Source organism: Wasmannia auropunctata, unplaced genomic scaffold (genome assembly GCF_000956235.1).
Source record: "Wasmannia auropunctata unplaced genomic scaffold, wasmannia.A_1.0 LD336052.1, whole genome shotgun sequence".
NCBI classification, from domain to species: domain Eukaryota; kingdom Metazoa; phylum Arthropoda; class Insecta; order Hymenoptera; family Formicidae; genus Wasmannia; species Wasmannia auropunctata.
The window spans coordinates 197409-217589 of record NW_012026838.1 but is presented as its reverse complement, the minus strand read 5'-3'; the positions used below and the strand labels follow the sequence as shown (position 1 = coordinate 217589).

General features: G+C 39.1%; 1 protein-coding gene across 1 annotated transcript in view; it reads right to left on the bottom strand.

The window, feature by feature from the left end:
- Positions 1-128: 128 nt before the first annotated feature.
- Positions 129-20181, bottom strand: part of LOC105451366 (protein FAM13A) — a 37360-nt gene continuing 17307 nt past the window's right edge. Inside the window, exons 5-11 of the mRNA XM_011691762.1 lie at positions 7102-7272; positions 6350-6491; positions 5820-6053; positions 5254-5463; positions 4397-5047; positions 4054-4301; positions 129-3830 (exon numbers count right to left, since the gene is read on the bottom strand). Coding sequence (XP_011690064.1) covers positions 3617-3830; positions 4054-4301; positions 4397-5047; positions 5254-5463; positions 5820-6053; positions 6350-6491; positions 7102-7272 — 1870 coding nt within the window. The 3' untranslated portion in view covers positions 129-3616. The remainder of the gene's footprint in view (positions 3831-4053; positions 4302-4396; positions 5048-5253; positions 5464-5819; positions 6054-6349; positions 6492-7101; positions 7273-20181) is intronic.

Below are 20181 nucleotides of genomic sequence, written 5' to 3'. Positions count from 1 at the left end.
GGGCGAGTGGCCATCGATTCAATTTCTTCTGCGGTGCAGGTGCAAAAGAGACGTGTTTAACGGGGAAGCGATTTGGGAAGGGTTTTTTTTCTCTTCTGGGGAAATGAAAAAGAGAACGAACGTTTTCAGCAGATCATATTCCATTTTATTCGAGTCTGCCTGCTACCCCATAATAATGTGTATTATTCGTTCGTATGCGCGTGTACGGTTTATGTAAGTTCATGTATACGCAGCGCTCCGCCTTGTGTGTGTACGAGTGTATGTGTGTACCTCTATACATATAATATATTTATATATATGTATATACAGAATCAACATGTGTGTGTATAAACGCCGAAGGTGGTTTTTTCTTAGAACTCCTGCTAGAGACGGATTCCTCGTCGTCGCGGCTCTCACGGTCGATTGTAATTGTCAGTTGTAGCTACGTACGCGACGATATCCAAGAAAAATTGATCGTTACGCTACTGATTTCTTTTTTTTTTTTGCACTTTTTTCGTTTTTTTACTGTCGTAAGATTCTAATCTCTCTAGATATGTTCGTAAATCATTTGATCTGCATGAAATATCTAGCGTTCTTCTCTTTTGTTTTTGAATACTAATTAAACGATTCGTGATCTAGCCTGTCTCTTAGGTTCGCTAAATAAAATGTTTTTTTTTTGCTTCCCTCTGTATTCTGTCTTCTTTTCTAAAGTATTCCTGCTTCTTTCTCTCTCTCTCTCTCTCTCTTTCTCTCTCCCTTTCAAAGCGTCTACACAAAATCACGCGATCTATCCTTATGCATTAAAGATACTATCCGCTACAAAATATCTTAGTTAACGTTAATATAAAATGTTATCTTAGATCTACGATAATACTAATTTGCTCTCTCTCGTTCTTACTAGTGGAGGGGCGCGGCTTAGGTGCACCCGCGAGAAATAAAAAAACATTCCTGTGGGCGTTGAATACAAAATTAATTTTCTCTCATGAACAACGCAGTCCTTTTGGCAGTACGGATGGAGGACAACACGAACGCGATCTCGTCGCGGCGAGATAAAGTGCTCCTAAATGTCGCACATTTTTGTTGCTATACGTATATCAAATGACGAAAGATTAATTAAAACGACATTACAGATGAGGCAGACTAATTAATTTCAAGGCTCGAAAGCCAATTAGCACGAAGTGACACGTCCTCTTGCTGAATTTCTCATTTCAATATTTTTCATATTTTATTTCGATCATTCGGTGCGTCAATGAAAAATCCATTTTCTCAGTTTTTCTTGTATACGATTTTAACTCTGTCTCCAACCGTTCTTTCGGAAAAGGACTCTGCTTTGTTTATGCTTGTTTATCGTCATCGCTGTAGGATCTTCTGAAGATATCGCCGACTTCAATCACCTCCTACACAGAAGGAAACAGCGAGAAAAATCATCTCCTCCCTTTCTTCCGGCCTTCTACAAAATTGTTTTCACAAAAGGAAGAAGGAAACGGAACCAAATACTCCACACACACATACTCTCCCATCTTAACGCAAATATATCTCTCATTATATCACAGACTAAAAAATGCTTTGGTCTAAAAAATTGTCTTGTTTTTTTTTGTTTCTTACTCGTTTTTTGTTAATTAGAACGCGCATTTCGCATTTATGTGTCTGCGAGCGGCTTCGCTGCCGCCGATGTATATTAATTATTTTCGAAAGTGTTAATTCTTTTTGCCTGCAAGATGCGAGATCAACGAGTTTCTTCGCCGATTTTCGTTTCCTGCTTGATACCGAAAGAGTTAAAACCACCGCGGCTTTTGTGTCTCGACTACAAATTTTGAATTTTCGATTGTGAAACGGTGACTGGATTTCGTCGCTGTGTGTCGTGGTAAAATGAGAAAAAAAAACCCCTTCGGCGCGGTTGCAACTCATCGTCAGTGAGATTCGCAAAGCATTTCTTTCGTATTAGTCGGCATGCGGTAGAACTCAAGCCATTTAGCACCCTTGACTCTCGAGATTCTACGTGAAAAAAATCGATCCAAGTGGAATTTTAAGGCGTTTTTACGATAGTAGTCCCTAGTCGGTTGTGTGTGTATACATTGCGAACGGCCTTAAAATCGTACTTGTACAAAAATATAAACGCAAAAATCAACGAGCTTCTCTTAGTGAATATTCTTTTTTTTTCTCTTTCTCTTTTAATACGTTATTAAGATCGTAACATTTTATAGTACTCTACAATATTACAACATGTGATATCTCTTACAAGGTACTTACATTACGAGTTAACCCCACAGATTCGTTCTTTACTCTTTCAGCGTTAGACTTCAATGGTTTACTTTAAGATGATAAAATAAATATCGGGTCCATTATAAATGTATCAATCATTATATGGATACCCGCTCTCTTCTATCTCTTCTCTTTCAAGTCTTATCGATAACTATCGTCAGAGAAAAATCCAACCGGCTTTACGATCAATAAAACTAAACGAAACTCTTTTCAATGAAATAAAAAATGGATCCTATTACTTCGAAAATGTAAATATTACAAAAATAAAATTATAATTATATATATTTGACCGTGAAATAAATGTGCTATCTGACACGTTTCTCGCAATCGTACAATACACGTTGTCACATGATGGAAAAATCTCGATTTGTCTTTACAATTTGAAATGACAAGTCGGGTCTTGTTCATCCGATACCTTCGTATATCGATATTCCTGCGTCAACCGCTATAAAACTTGACGATTTAAGTACAAACAAGTTTAGAAATCTTTGCAACAAATATATATATATAATATATGTATATAAAATATAAGTACATTTTTTTTATATATTTGTAACTGATCAATTTTATAAACTGTAAATATATCAAAATAAGCATCAAGCATCCAGTTTCTCGTTAACGTCAAAAGTGTATCCTAATGTTGCATATACGATGAAATGAATGGAGGACAATCAAATGGAAATCTTCCATTGCAAACGAACACGTTAAAGTATAAAGTGAACCGATGAACAAGATACACGATAATTTCATCGAACAAATACGATAAATCACACCGTAATAACCAGTTTTACGTTGTACAATTATTTTAGCGCTTAAAGAGCTCAAATGTACTACCACAATATCATGTTTTTATTCTGTAGACGTACTATTGCTCACTATAAATTGTCCGTTTATGCGTACTCTCAACATATCGATTATGTTGATCAAAAATGATGTTGTAAAAAAGACGCGTTACCTTGTACATTGAAAACATTCGGCATTATATTTCCCGAGCGTATATTTCGTAACGCAAACGGAATCCGCGATTCGAAAGAAAACCGCATAAGAGAATATACGGTACGCACGATCTCGCACGAAAGCGAAGTAAATCCTATACACTCGCAAGTATTATTCTGCTTTTTGCTCTCGAAACCTTTTGATTCTAGCCGATAGATTCTTATGTTATGTTACAATAGTGCTCTTCGCTTCAGCAGATATTGCTTCTTCAGGCCCTTTTAATCGTGACCGCGCAACGTTGGCATTGCAGACGACAATGAATGTACCTGCGTGGTACGACAACTCTGTCTTCTCAACAGACATTCAAAGGTCGCTTAAGAGCTTCAACAACAATGTTGCTTCAAATCAGTTCCTCGTTACTCGCGAATTAAATACTGCGTCAAGCCTTCTTGGCTATAAGAGCGTCGATCAGTCTCAGTTTCGCTTTCGCCTGCTTATACGATTCGTACACGGTGGTGACTTGCGGTCCACGATCCTCGCGTTGCATGCGACGGCCAGCTCGAGCTTCGAACTGCACTTCCAATTCCTTCAACGCCCTGCGAAGCCGCTTCTTCTCCTCGCGGGTAGCCCGTTGTTGCATCAATAATTCTTCCCTACAAAAAGAAGAGATGACGTTCGATGAAAGTTATCGACAAATACATTTTCAACTGAAGATTTATTCTTTTATCACTATATATAATAATTCCTAATGTTTCTATTTTCTAAATCTTTTCTAAGAGCATAAATATATGACTAAACTCATAAGTAAATAAAGATAAAAGAAAAATATGTGGCATATAATTTCATAAAATATATCTAATTTTGATCTAAACTTACTGGGGAAGAGCGTGAAGACTTTCACCGGTACCGCGACTGCCTTCGCTACTGCTATGCTGACTATCACTATCAGTTGGCAATTGATCCACGGGATCGATACAGTCTAAGATACCTCGATGTGACATGTCAGGCTCGCTGGCTCTTCTGTCAGTCTCCACAGGATTTCCCGGGAGATTCGATGATGTGAAATCCATCGTTTCGTGCTCTAGGATCGTGGCCAGTTCCGAAACGCTGTCCTTGTTTTTGCTCTACAATTGATATACAGAACATATGGTCATTTTTTTCCTCGAAAATCTATTTCAAAATTATATTTAGTCAACAACAATGAATCGTTCTCTCTTACCGCGCCTGCTCTGATGAGCAGTCTCTTTAGAGTTCTGTACCGGTCGTACAATGGTCGCACGACAGCTCTGTCTTCCTTGGAGACCGGTCTGCCGAAAGTGTTCTCGATGTGGAGCAACGCTTTCTGCACAGCAGTCTTTTCGTCCACCAATTGATCGTAATTGAGCTCCTCCATGTTATCGGACCGGTTGTACTTGATGCGCTTCTCGTTGAGTTTCTTGTCCGCTTCCTTGACCACCTCCTCTATCGGCGTCGCCCGCGATTTCTCGTGGCCATTGTTGTTATTTATGGGACTGCCGGTGGTGTTCAGTCGGTTATTAGCGTTCGCCAGAAGCGCTCCTATTGGATCTTCCTTCAGTAATTTGTGTTCCTTCCGTAGCTTATTCAGCTCCGTGCACAGCCGTTTGATGTCGCGATTGCTCATTTTGTCAGAGTGACTCGGTCGATATCCAAAGTTCTCCTCGAACTCGTCCTCGTACTTCTTGATCTTCTTCTTCAGGCCGTTAATGTGCTTCGCAAGGTTCTTCAGTCCCATTTCCGACGGGCTAAGCCCCGTCGGCTGTATCTCCTCCTCAGAGTAAAATCTCCTGGGGACCAACAGCGAGTTCCTCGGCGAGAGCATAGCTTCCACACGAGCGTCCACGGCCTCTTCCTGTTGAGATTCACATAAAGAAAAATTTTAATATTTATTTTTTGATACAAATTTTCATTTTGATCAATACAATTTTCTACATATCTTTATTTGCATAATTCTTAATTTTTGGGCTGAAGTCATATTTAATTATTTAATTTTATGCAATTATAATTTTTTAATTTTTATATGTGATTTCAAATTTTTTAATTAATCCAGATATTTACGTTTCCTTCCAAATGTTGAAAGCCCCAATTGGTCAAACTGGGATTATTTACGTCCTCATGATCGACGGTGGGTGGACGAGCTGGCGAAGGTGACCTGCTCGGTCCGCTGCTCAACATCTCCAAGAAGCTCTGAGCTGGTGAGCCATTGTGACTGTTAGGACTCGGTGATACATTGGAGATGTACATATTTTCAATCTCCTCTTCATTTTCCTGAAATTAAAGAAATAAAACTCTTTATTTCCTATTAAAAAAAATTGTGATTCGTGGCCCATTAATTAGTTTAAGAATTGCAATATTGTCGCTTCAACATTTATATCCTATTTAACCATTAAGCATGTCACACATAATTTGCAAATTTCACGATTGATAAAACCAAAATTTAATTATCAGAATGCAATTTTTAAAATGCAACTTTTACGGAATATCGGAATCTATTTTACTGAAATTAAACTTTTAATTGTGAAATTAATTTTTAAAGCCACATAGATATTATACACTTAACCCGTAAAAATGAATTAACGTTTGCCATCTCTGTGGCGAAAATATTCAAGAATTATATTTATTACCTTGCTGGAACTCTGGTCAGTATCCTGAACTCTGTGCACTCTTCTCCTACGCGCTTGTCTCCTACCTCTCGGGGTAATGCTTCTGCTGAAGCGTTCGCTGTTTCTCAATCTCTCGGCGTCGCAGTCATACTTTTCAGTCGCCACAACCACCTCGCACGGCGACGGCACCGACGACGATTTTTTCGATACTGGCGAAACGTTGGTTCTCTCGTGGAGCGGTAATCCGCCACATCTCTGCATCACATCCAATCACGAATCGATTAGTGATCAAGCTTGCGTTTTGCCTTACGCGACGAAATTAATGTTTAACTCTTAAAAACATTAATTTATTAATATATACCAAAAAATACTCTCTATTATAATAAAATAATTATGCAACTATACTTAAACTTTTGATATATTTAAGATAAAAGATTGTTTATTAATATACAATTAGTTCAATTAATTCTATTTAAAAAACGTTTCTAGAATTATATATACAAGTATATTTAGCTGTTACGAAAATGTCATATTGCCGCGATTATACTCACCACGCCGTGACCCATGTCTTGGCCGAGCTGCGATAAAATATGCAAATGTTCCTGACTATTAAAATCTTCGTGGCTGCTCACACGTCTGATCGTATCTGCGACGTCAGTGGGACTGTCGAGAACACGTTCCTCACTGTTACTCCTGAAAGGTATAGTCGTCGCATTCCATGTAGAATTCTTTTTTCAAAATCCGTCGTAATGCGTATAGTGAAGACGAACGGTGCTCGCAAATGTATTCATAAAATTCGAGTTGTACGAAAATTTAGCGAATACATAAATATTTCACATTTCTGTCCCGCGACAATTCTCGTATTATATATGCGTATATTCAATATTTATTTATAGTAAAGCCAATTTAATAACGAATAAGAGAAATCAAAACTACGAATTATTTTGACATTCAGAATAATTTGTCGGTAATCTTCTATTGCACGCGCAAAGCGCTTTCATGATTATTACACGTAATAGACCATATTACATTTTACAATTAGCACGACATAAATTACACATTAAATGTAAACAAGAAAATTATGACACACAAGGCGCGTAATTAAAATGTTTATGTAATAATTATAAATTTATTTTAGTCCATATTAATGTGCAATTCAATTCAAGATATTCGATTTGTTGAAGCATAATGATCAATTTAACGTCATCAAGATTCGCTAAGATCAAATCAAATCAGATGTAACGTTATCGAAGTGCGACATCAAAGGACTTTGTAGGATTCTTATAATATGCAAATAACATACCTTATTAACTTCCGCTCTTGGCAGCAGGATTCGCGGCGTTCCTTGCGCTTACGCGGTTTCAGCGCGCAGAGCAGGGACGAACCCTCGGAGTCCTTCGGCTCGTCTCTCGTATCCTTGCAGATCTTACAGTCGCCGGCGGGTACCAAGCCGTTCACCGTATTCTCGCGGATACTGTGGCCATACGAGGACAGAGGGAAAAAAAAGAGAAACCAGGTCAGATCGTAGAAACGAAGCGCGACGATCTTGAAGGTGTCAGCCTTCGAATTTAATCAACTGCCGTCTGAGTCAGTCGGCCGCATGCAGTAAAAGCGCAGTTTGCGAGCGCGGAATACGAGAGTGCGGAAACGAGCGAGAATATATATTGAAACGGTAAGTCGCGAAAAATGAAAAAAATGAAATCGATATTTTTCACGGCCGACGCGACATGGCGAATTGCACGCTTGCTCTCGATCGCCGGCGGTGCAGTGCCGAGTTTTTCGTACACGCGGAATATTTATAAGATCTCCGTTTCCTTTTCAGCCCGCCTAATGTCGATCGATCCATCACGTCAGATCATGGGTCGTAGACGTAGAGGATGACGGGCGATGACGGGCGCGACGAGCAACCGCTGCAGGCCCGGGAAAATGCGCAGCTAACGAGATGATCATAAAACGGGACACCGGGGAACAATGCGACGCACGTACAGTAATTAGGATAATGCGGCAGGTGAGCGCGTTTATTCTGCATTTCGATCGAACAAGAAGCAGTAGTATATAATTACAAAACGGCTGGCTCAGGTGTCGAGCTTCAATAGATAGGCGTCGTTATCGCGCTCGGTTCTCTTATCACTAACGAAATTCATAAACCGGATTCGACCGGCTGAAGCACGTTTGCGTGCGCGGCGAGGGAAAAAAATATCGGCTGTATCCCGCGTCCTTGCGAGTAGTATACCGCTGTAATAATGCGACGTAATTGCAGTCCGCGCGCGAACCGTGCGCGAAGGGTAGTTTCCTGGGGGATAATTTCCTCGCGCGAGGAGAGGGTGCGCGACTAATTGTAAGCCATTAAATCGTAATGCGCCGATAAAAATCGTAAAAATATTTATTTTCGCCTTTTCGGCTCTGGGGAATATAACGCTCTGGGTCACTGGGTCGCTTCAACGCAAATACGAGGCAACAATCGGAAAACTGCTGAAACTGAATATCTGTTATTTTGTAATAAAAATGAACGGAGTAAAATAAACTAAACACCACTCTGCAGAAGAAATCTGTCATGTTTAGGAAAAAGAATGCGCATATATAAACTCTTGCAAAAACAAATATTGAAATAAATGTTAAATGTTATAAAAAAAAGAGCCAACAATTCAGCCATGCGTGGCTGTGCGATATATATTTTCAAACTGATGAAATTGGGCAACAGTTATACAGTCATAAATATATACGGTTCTTTTTGCACGGGATAATAAAAATGACAGATTTCTTTTACAGCGTTTAAATCATTTCATTCTGTCATCTCATTGCAAAATAAACTATTTATTTTCAACAACTTTTCAATTGTCACCTTGTATAAATCGCGTAGTTTAAAAACCCTCATATTTTATTTCACAAATAATGTTATATTCAATATTATCTCCTTTATTAATTATCATGTAAAAAATCTATTTAAAAAAATAGTTTCTTTTTATGCCGATCGATGTTTTATTTAGATTTAGATTTTTTCTCATAAAAAGCAGCACGTGAATTACGTTTACCTTACTGCACTTAACTTTACGGTCTAATCCGAACACTCTTTTTCCAGATGCAATTCTCGTGTTCCGTAAAAGTTTCCGCGCGCGCAAAAAGTATTATCGCAGTCTCAGCGAAATCTCGTTACCATCCTAGGGTTACATTCGCAACTACGATTTAAATTCACGTCTCGCAAATCTAATCCTTCCACGTAATCATTTTTCCCCCTTGCAAACGTGCATAATTAAGGCTGCTCTCATTTCGATTTGCCATCACTTTCTCTCGTCGTAAACGCTAATTGACATCTGATAAAAGATGTTGAACTTTACCACGCGATAACGTTACCTCTCAATTTCGAAATAACGATTCTCTTTTCTTCCCGCGAATTCAGATTTTCTTCGTCTCTCGCGAATTCAGGTCGTCCTCGACGTCTGATTTGATCTTGTGTCGCGAGTCGCGACCTAAGTAGCGACGTATGAACGAATCGCCAGGCGATAAATACTTTCATTGTGACTCATCAAATCGCGCGGTAGCTTCTTCGTGCAGAAATGAAGCTTGTATTGCGGAAATAAAGAATGACGTAACGATATACGTCTCAATTTTCGTCGATTTTTTTGACAGCAAAAGTATTGAAATATGATATGACGGAAACGAGAACTGAGATTTAATCAGTCACAAATTTTTCCATATCATTCTTAAACAATCTCTTTTATTTTTACGTTCATTCTAATAATTCAAGAAATAATAATTCATAAAAAAAATGTCTATTAATTTCTTAATAGGTCGACTAAATCAGCGTTCCAAAATGATAAAAATTAAAAATAAATTTAAATGAATTTATGTTTAAAATAAAAATTATAAATAATATACTACAGTTTATATAGATATCAAAAGTGCAATGTCATAATTTAAAATATTGCCTAAACAATATAAGACGCGCGCACGCGCAATTGCAGCTTTTATAATTTTAATATCCAATTAAAAACTGTTAATTCTGCTATTAAATTATGCAAATAAATTCTTTTGCGTTTCGAAGAACAATCGTCTTCAAAGAAAAACACTTGTTCGATATGCTTAGAAATATTCAAGGCAATATTTATAGAAACGCTCAAATGTCACGATAAAATCTATTATAAAGTATACACAATGACCAACAGGAAAAGGAAATCCTAATCAGACATCGCTCAGACTCAATTAAAATCTCGAGATGAGACCGGCATCGCAGCTGCATTACAATTCTAAATATAACTTCCTCGCGTGCACATATATTATTTGTGTATCTATCAAGGGTTGGGGAAATTCCGACGGTGTGGTATTTTTGGGTCGCTACATCGCGCTTTCGGTGGTCACAGGTCGGAAAGTTCGTATCGCACAGGAGTATCAACACAACCGCGAGCCAATTACGCCGTCATTCGTGCCGGCATAACGCGCCATTAATTGCTGAGCGATCAATTCTTAATGAAACGAGCGTCAATTTAGCGATGGTACTTCGCGAACGTTGCAATGCTGTTACTTTGACACAAATACACAGAAATATTTACAATACGTCGTTGCAAAATGGTAGCAATCTTATATAAGAGACGATTTATGAATTTGTAAAAAATTATAAATATTACTCGAATTAACTGACATTGAGAAATTGGCTGATATTATTTGAATTAGTTGATGCAGAATACCGCACTTTTAATGTAGATTGTTGAAAATATAAAAGTTAATTACTTTGTTATCATAGCATTCTTGGTGACAGCATCCGCGCGAGAAATTCCACTTTTCATTTCGTGTTCCCGATTAGCTTCTCGATTCCTCCGGCCACGACGAAACAGATTCTTTGCTTTCCTTCAAATCGGACACACGCGACTGATCGATAGATAATCGCGCGCGATGTTCTTCCAATCGTGGAGATCGACAAATGGATAGGAAAGTATAAGAAGTACGTGACAAAACAGCTAGCGCGCGCCCCGCTTGCGAAGAAACGCTTATTGAGGGACAATCGAGGTGACGCGATGATGATGATGAACGTGATGCTGATGATGCATCGTCACGTGAATAGATCTAATAAATTGGCGGACCGGGCTCGCACGAGACATAATTCGATTAATTCGCCGGCGGGCGGCTGTAGAGACTCGCGCGCCTATAAACTTTGTTCTGCGTAGATTAATGTCAATTAACATAAACGGGGGCTCGTGACAGTCGTTTACTGTGGATCACCATATCTTCTAGAAAGATTTCCATGCGATTTGTTTACCTCTAGAAAAGAATCCAGATCTGTGCATCTGTACATCGTAAACATCTACGATATTCACTGAAATCTCTTTCATATTATAGATATCGAAAAATCAAGTAACTGAAATAATTGAATTTACAAAAACTATAGGAAAATATAAAAATTTATATCACATTTTTTTAACTTAATAGTCTTAATATATGTTAATAATGCATTGATTTTTTCTCAATGTATTTTCATTGTTTCATCAAGATTAAGACAATCGAACAGCTCAGACTTTCGAAACTCGCGGATGTCACTTTTAAAAATAAGAAGTCACTTCTCTCATGTCAACGATTATTACCGTGTAGCTGCGATTGCGTAAGGAATCTCCCGGCGTGAGCGACATCAAGGTGCATAATAAGCGACGCGCGAGCGTTATCCAATCCGGTGCAATTCCGCGCGGTACTTGCACTTGTGCCACGGTTAATAAATTTCGATTAAGGGCGACGTGGAAATCTACTCTTCGCCGAGCGCTCCGGCGCGCCTCTAACAAGGCCTCAGCTCTTTCACGAATTACCATGGATTTACGGCGCCGTTCGGCGAGCATCGGCGAGACGATGTACCGCGCGATCGAACGCCTTCTAATGCACCGTGATGCGAACGGGAGATGCGGAACGTGCTCTTGCGATTTGCCGACATTATAGCGAATGAAATTAAATTATTTGAGGAATTTCAGGATCTTAAAGACTCCTGAAATTCCTGAAATGTTTTGGTTTTACTAGCTACATTCAAATTCTTTGCGATACAATTACATAAAAATTAGCTTCGAAACGACTGAATCTAAAATTTGATAGAGAAAGTCGCATGGAAACAAGCATGGCATAAAATCATCAGAATATAGAGTTTTAACATAGAAAATAAAATAATAAAATCAAGGTATAGTTTACAGGTAAAGTTAAGAACCATGATATTTACGTCGTTCTTACAAATAAAACTAGATTAGTAATTTTACATCCATGTCCAATGTATAGAGCGTAAAAGTCGATCGAAACCTCAATATAAAATATATAAAAACTGTTTTTAACGGTGTTAAACTAAACGGTGTCTAAATATTTTATTATCATTCATGTTACCGTCTGTTATCCTCTCTCTCCTTTTAAGTGTTATCGAATTGCTTTCTGCAATTCGTATTCTGCTGCGCCGTTTAGTATGCGCGATAAGTTGCATTATTTTACGTTAACGGTATTCCGTCGAGTGTGTTCTAGCATTAGTTCGATGTTTTGAAAAGGATGTTATGATCTGAGACTACTGCAGTTTTCAAAAAATGTAAAGCCGATTATCTTAATCCTATTTTAATGTAACACAAAAGTGACATTTCGTAATCGTTGATTCAAATATACAAACTTTGTATATAATTCAAATATCTGCCTGTCTACTCTTCGCAGAGAAACTCGCGACAGTCTTAGAAAGTCTATTACATTCAAGATTTGAAGGTGGCACGATCTCGATACGGTAATAATCCTCGCGTTTATCTGACAATGAAACTGCAACGAACGAATGCAACTTCCACTCTTTCGCACTCAGCGGAATAAGAACGGGATTCGGGAATTAAGCTGGTCGAAATTAAAACAAGTCCCCCCAACTCAGCCCACTGCTCGACCTCGGCTTCCGGTCGCCTCGGCTTCCGATCGTCCTGAATCCGCGATAAACCGTCCGCGAATAGACCGAATCGGATCGCGGCAGCGTCAACGTCATCGCGCGCAAAATCATCGCCGCCGCAAAATTATGCCAAATGTGCAACTCACGGGCACGCGGGTCCCCCGCTGTCGCGCGTCGCGCTCATGTAATCGCGAGCGTCAACTTTCTTTTCCAACGACGGGGCAGCGCAACCGGCGGTGCGGAGACGAGTCTCTCGGCGATTCGATGAAACATTTATGGTCGTCTGCACGTGGGACTACTATATACTACACAGTACACACAGAGATGAGAGACGTACGGAAACTGACAGAAGACGGAGAACACGCGCGCGCGCATGCACGTACACACACAAACAAATCACGTGCGCGCACACACGAATGATCGCGGCGATGATCCCGATATGTACGATCGCGAGGAACGGCGAACACGGCGTGCACGGTGATGATCGGGCGATGTAATGCCCCCGCGTGGCTTTGCTTTCCCCTGGAGGAACGCTGCACTTACGCGCGAGAAAAGCGGCTGCGTTCCTTTTCCGCTCGTCGACTGACTCGCCGGCAACTGCAGCATGTTAACACAGAAGGAGCGCATAGAGCACCGCCTGTGCACGCCGGCAGAGATTTCCGCGCGATTATCCCAGTCATTACGCCGATGACGTTCGCAGATGTCGATACACAGCCGAGCCTCTATCGCCGCATCGTTATTGTCGCCGCGATTAATTTTAACTTTCGAATACACATACCGACGAACGAGCGAGTAAATCAAAGCGCATTACAATGGCACGATGACGCGGGACTCGAAATCTGAACGGAAAAATGATGACCGCGGCTCGAAAACGAGCGCTTCTGCATTGGATAGAAACCGTATCCGCCGTGCAAGATTAATAGCCCTATCAAATTTATGTGAATGCATGCAAAATCATTCTATTTATTTTTCACACGCGAATAAACATTAAACAAAAGACTGTTTCAGTCTAGACTTTTATTTCTATACGGCATTCGTTTGTATATGACCATTGGAAACAATCAACTTGCGCTCCGTTAAAAATTAAATGAGGCAGAAAATAACACTGAATCACTCTGTAGGTGTAACTATACAATCTATCCATTATCGACGATAAATGACGATATCGCGGAATGTCCAACCCATGTTGCACATCGCGTACTCGTGAATGTCGCGCTGTGAAAGCTATTCTGAAAATTGCTTTTCTTTGCGAGGATGGCTCTGTCTGTTCTCGTTTTTGTTCAAAATATCTGACGATAACAAACGGATAAATTACAAGAAAGTCTCTCGCGGAAATCTCGTTATCATATTAACACCTCCGGTCTCGGGGGAAGTCTCGCGGAACCTCGGGGAAGTGCTGCCCAGGAAGCTTCAGCAGACTGATTTGAGTGCTTGGAAAGGCTACTCTGGAAACTTCTGAGATCGACTTCGAATTCGTCCAACGATTTATCGGTAAATTTGAGCCAATTCTTTCTTTGGCTCCAAGATTGACTTTTATTCGCGTTGATTTATACATGTGAATGGTTACTAAATAGTCAGTTATTCTTATTTTAAGCAACGCGCATTCACGAGTCCGAACATGTCCAATCGATCGAAGCTGCGGTAATTAACGATCGAAGCTGCACTACAATTCAGTTTAATTATCCGAATTACGGTCTTACCCGCAACACACAGTCGGACGGAGAAAATTCGGTTAACCAGAGTTAGCGTTCTTGATGGCGGACGAGCCCGTGAGTGAACTCCGCACCGGTTCCTCAATTAACGATCCTCGGTTCGCGCTCGCGTCTAATTGCGGCGCGATTAATTAGGAGCGGATTAGAGCGATCGCCGGTCGCGCGATCTCTCGTCGCGCTGTTTGAACACTGATCCTTTAAACTGCGGCGCTTCTTTGCCCCGTGTTCTTAGATAGAGAAGAGACTAGAGGAGGGATCGTGCGTACGCGCGCGCGCGCGAGCCAACGCGTCAAGGACGATTTTCGTATTTTGCGCTTTCACGTTCACGGACACGCCGCGCAATACACATACGAATCGCTGTTAACTCTCTTTACGTGTGCACACACGATGCTGGCGGAAAACCGACTGCACCACTCCACCGCTCGGACCCTCGTCTATATCGTGCTGTCGCGTCGCGCGTGCACGTGACAGAGCGGGCCCGTACACGCCGGTCCTTTCTCCGCGTTACAACACGCAATCGCACGCGAATTTACACGCGGGAGACACTCTGAGACAGCCTGCGAGCGATTTGCTCCGAAAATACCAAAAAAATCGCTATATATGTTTTTTAGTTTCAATATTGTGTAACATATATATATATATATATATAATATATATATATATATATATATATATACACATATAGTATGTGCTCTTCGATCTTTTGATGTCGAATTTTCCGAATTTACTTGAAATTCGAGGATGAGTTTAAAGGACTGCTCGCCTCATTAATATCATTAATGATTTTGGAATCGAGCCGCCGAAGGAAGCGGAGATTTTCGATAGAAATCCCGTGAAAAAGTTGCAAAACTCGGCGCTGTTTTCGGGAACCATGTCGCTGAATTATGCATGGAGTTCTCTCTCGGTTGCGAGGCGCAGCCGTAATGAACTTTACAGTGAATCGTAAATCGCGAAGAAAACCGGGGGTCCTTTTTCTTCCTACGGCCGGTTGACAGGTCGAGTTGTGGCGGTTTACCACGTATGCACGCGATATGTGTATGGCGCGTGTGCATGAGAGAAACACAAATGTCTCGGAACCGGTTTTCGAAGCTCGTTTCCGAGCTGCCGTAAGCTTTACGGCCGAAAGAAAGCAAGTCTCGAATCGTGATGCACCGCCTTCTATACGCTGCGCTCGAAAAGCTCGAGACTTCGGTGTCGACGTGAATGAATTTTTAAAATTTTTTCCATGTTGGAAAATCGAATTCCCATCCAATCGATTGTGCGTAAAAAAAATATTCAGCTCTGAAGATTTTATTAATTTTCTATATTCTATTAAAATCATATTAAAAATTGACTTTTTAAAATTAATTAACCTATATGCATTATTGTAATTATCTTTGACAGACGAGAAAGAAAAAATTTATCAGAATATAAATATTGCACACAATCATGTTAGTGAAATATTTAAACACGTCTGCGTCGGCACATTAAAGATTTACATCTTTTTTAAATATACAATACATAATTTATTAATGGCGTTGTTTAAATAAAGAAAAAGAAGGAACAGATTTGATATGCAAATTGAAATATTTATTCGGCATTGCACAAGAGAACTAAATAAATATAAATGGGGCTGCGCCAATCGAATGTCATTCGGTATAACACGTCGGCTATTATTTATCTACAGTCAATCGATCAAAAACAATTCTCAATTCGGATACGTCGCGGTTATATTAGTAACATCGAGGTAGTGGAGGGGTCGAGTGTGGGAGTGAGAAGATGAAAAATAGATCCGATCGCGATATTCGCGAGACAGCTGGGCTATTTCTTCCGTGAAATTACGTTGTAAAATTGCGCTATTTGAATAAATGTTTCAAGGGGGGGGGGAGGGGAGGGGGAAAGAACGATGCAGCTGCAAGCTCGTCGATCGTGTCTAACAATCCCCGAAACGAGAGCAAGCTCGTCTACACCGGCTCGTCGGCGAGCGCGAGTAACTCTACGTGTGTACGATTAATGTATAATTATTGGCAAAATAATTTCACGTGCCAATATCCACCTCGCCAGCTGGCAATGCTCTCTTGGAATTTTCAGAGGTATGAATTACGACGTGATAAAATGCGAGGAAATTGAACGGAGCCGCGATTTAATGAGTTATACACGGATGAATAATCGTGATCTGGATGAATAGATCGCGAAAATTAAGCTTCCAAAATAAACGTCTTTTTTTTCGCGTGATGAAAATTTACTATCAATATTTTAAGATATTAAAATAAAAGTATTTAAAGTATTGACAGCGGAGAATAAAAAAAAGAAATTCAATGTTCGAACATTTGAACAAGATAAAAAATTATCAAGATTGCATAGATTTATATTAAGAAGTTTATATAATTTAGTCATAAGTTAAAAATAAGATAATTCGCTTGTTTGCAGTTAATCGGGTAAAATACATTGTGCAGTTATTTTTGTCCAAGAAACGCGACGCTTCCAACAAATTACATCACTTACATCTACTAAAATTTGCATCGATTCAAAAGAGATTTTATTATTTCATTTCTCAATCTTCTCATAACGCCTATTTTCGCGATCACAATGATAAATAAATAAATAAATATATACGAATTCGATCATTATCGATCTCTCGCTTCTGCTCATCGCGGCGACGTTCAAAATTAAATCGAGATCGATATGTCGCAAGAGGTACCGGAAGGACGGCAGGTCATTTTAAAGACGTAGCGTTCGTTTTAGCTCGTTTTATGCGACGTATACACGACAGGCACGTAACCCGTGGCTCGCGTAGTAATGCTCGCGGAACGTGATCATTATGTATGCCTGTATGTTTCGCGGTCTCGCGCGCGCGATTCGGTTACCCTTGACGTCAACGGCTCTATTTTCGGTCGTCGTCGACGTACATTTAGCGCCGGGCGTACATCGTAAAATCTACGACGACGATTGAACACAGGCGCGAGCAGTGTGTTCATAACTAAACTGCACTTGACGGAGCTTTCTCCGTCAAGATTAGTGATTTGCCATTAGCAATACATTAAAAATTACCTCATTGACGGAACACGCATTTAAAACCGATATTTTTACCCAATTACAAAATAAAAAAATTAATTGTTTTTTAACGATATTATAAAATCCTACACATACTACTTAATTTTTTTTTATAAAAGGGAAAAAAATATCAAGCTATTCCATCTCCCAAGATTTTTCTGATATCACTATTTAATATTAATCATTTATTTCACATTTTCGCAAAGTTCCATACATAAATGAACAGTTTTTCCCTTTATATAATAGAAAAAATATAGAAACTTTAATTTATCAATATGTATTTTAAAATGTTTCTAAAAATATATATCTTTGTTATATCATATTTATCTAAATGTATAAAAAGCGCATTATTTATTTATAGACTGCCTTGAAATAATCTTTTTGTTTTGCTTCTACATAAAATATGTTATCATCTCCGTGATAAAGCTTTACTCTCTCACCATATACCGTTCGTAAAAAAAAGTTGTGCAATATCAACTAAATAAAAATGTCTGCTTTTTTTAACAAAAAATTAAAATAATCTCTTTATTTATATCAGTGATAGTTGTAAGGTAGAAAAAAGTTTATGATGACGGTAAATTCGTAACTGATAAAAAAAGCAGCACCGTCGGTGAAAAAGAGGAAGCAAGCTGTGTTTGTGTTGGCGAAACTTCAAAAGAATCACCCGCGTGCGTGAGTCACGCGTGTGCATATAAAACGAATTATTTTTCCATGCTGTGTTTCGAAGTCCCGACCAACATCCTCTCAACACACGATGTCGATCGAAAAGAAGTCCGCGTTACGATTGCGCGACTTACGATCGCGTATCACGCATAATCGTTTTTCTGTGATGTGTTAATTGCCAATATTTCTAAAAAAAAAGAAAGAATAAAACGCGCAGGTCCATATTTTATTCTCCGATCTCTCGAAGTTTTTTGACTTCTTTTCATACCGTTACGATTACGATCCGCGGGAAAATTCCGCTTCGTCGTGCGACATAGTTACATCGGCGCGATAAAAAATTACGAGGGAACTTAGGAGCGTTTAGAAGCGAGTTATGAGGTGATTAACGTAATCGGTCTGCTCTCCATTTCCGCAAATTGCGGGAGAGACCGTTGATTTTCTCGAAATTAAATAGTTTTAAGCACTTCGAACAAAAGATTACTTAATCTGTAATAATCTAGCTTCCATTTGTGTAACTTTAAAAAATTTTGTTCAACAGTATCACAATATTAAACCCAGTTCATTCATGATGATTATATTGTTAAATTGGTATTTACATGCAATTATATAATAATAGTCGGAATTATACATATATGGTATCTCCTAAAAATGCTTCTCTTGCGTAAAGAGACCATCATGCCAATTGTCACAAATAAATGTAAAGATGCTATTTTTGCGTGACCGCAGCTTCGAAAATGGGATTTATAAATTTTAATGCCCGATCTGTGTGCAGTCTGCAATTTCTCAATTTCTGATGTCGGAAAAGTGCATAGTGTCTGCGATATTTACGTTACCAGACGCGTGTCTCGTATCGAAACTGGCTTTTTCCAAGCGGATGTTTCCTCTGGCCACTCGTGCCAGGTTTGGTTGAAGTCCAATGAAATCTACTAGGAAACGTTACGTCATTCTTGGATCGTTGCCTGTGACGGAAGAGCATAGTCGACAAATAACGATAATGCACAATCATCATGTGCATTGATTTATCGTTGTATCTTTTAAAGAAAAAAGAAACTGTTTTGCAAAAGAAGAACGCAAAATAAGAGATTTCCTATAAATTTTGGCCTCTAATTGACTTGCGTTAGAGTATTTAAAATATTTAACAGTTTGTTATTGTATCTCATTTATGCATAACAATTATAGATAACAGTCTTTGGCACATCAGACTTGAGGTAAATATTTACCAGAAGTAAAATACGAGACTAATATGAGTTAGTCGGTTCAATGACATCGAATTGTAATAAATGATTATCGGGCATATTGACAGCTAGTTGATTATATGACACGAGATAACGGTTAATACAACGCTACTGGGTGTAACGATTGTAAACGTGATTCGGAAATGTGTTATAATAACAAAAGGCACTGATTTATATCCTTTAAAATATCGTAAATTGCAAAATTTTATGGAGAAATCGTTGCTCTGGGATATCCTCTAAGACATGCTATTGTTCTATAGGGTGTTTCAAATTCATTAAAGTTCCAATAGTCTTGAATTTGATGTCACAAATTTCAAAGATTATCATAAGATCTAATTTATTAAATATCTTATCGATATTAAGTTTTACGATAAATTAAAACTAAATAAATATATGCATATAAAGTTGAGAATAAATTAAAACAATAATTGCAAACAATTATTGTTTTAATTTGTTAAAAAATAAGATCTTTCATTATTTATTTCTAATTCTTGATATCGCAATTAATTTCTGGTACCATTAAATACTTCTACAGCGCGCAAATTTGGATATCTCAATGTCTTTTTCAATCCCTCTTTTAACATCGAAATAGTCGTAGATAGTTTCGAGACACCTCGTATACGCCGGCCGCGATCCGGTCGGAATTTTCCTATGGCCGGACCGGGTGCGAAGGTGAGAACTTCTTTTTACTTTCGCAAAACACATCATCATCCAATTCAGGATAAACGGGGAGTAGGCGCGTATTCAAGGTCAACGAGAGTGCGTACGTATGAGTGCATTGTGATTCATCCGTCCGTGAAAGAGTGAACACGCCTCTAAAGACGCACGGGATGCGAGAGAAGAGGCGGACTCGCAGCAGGTCCATTTCC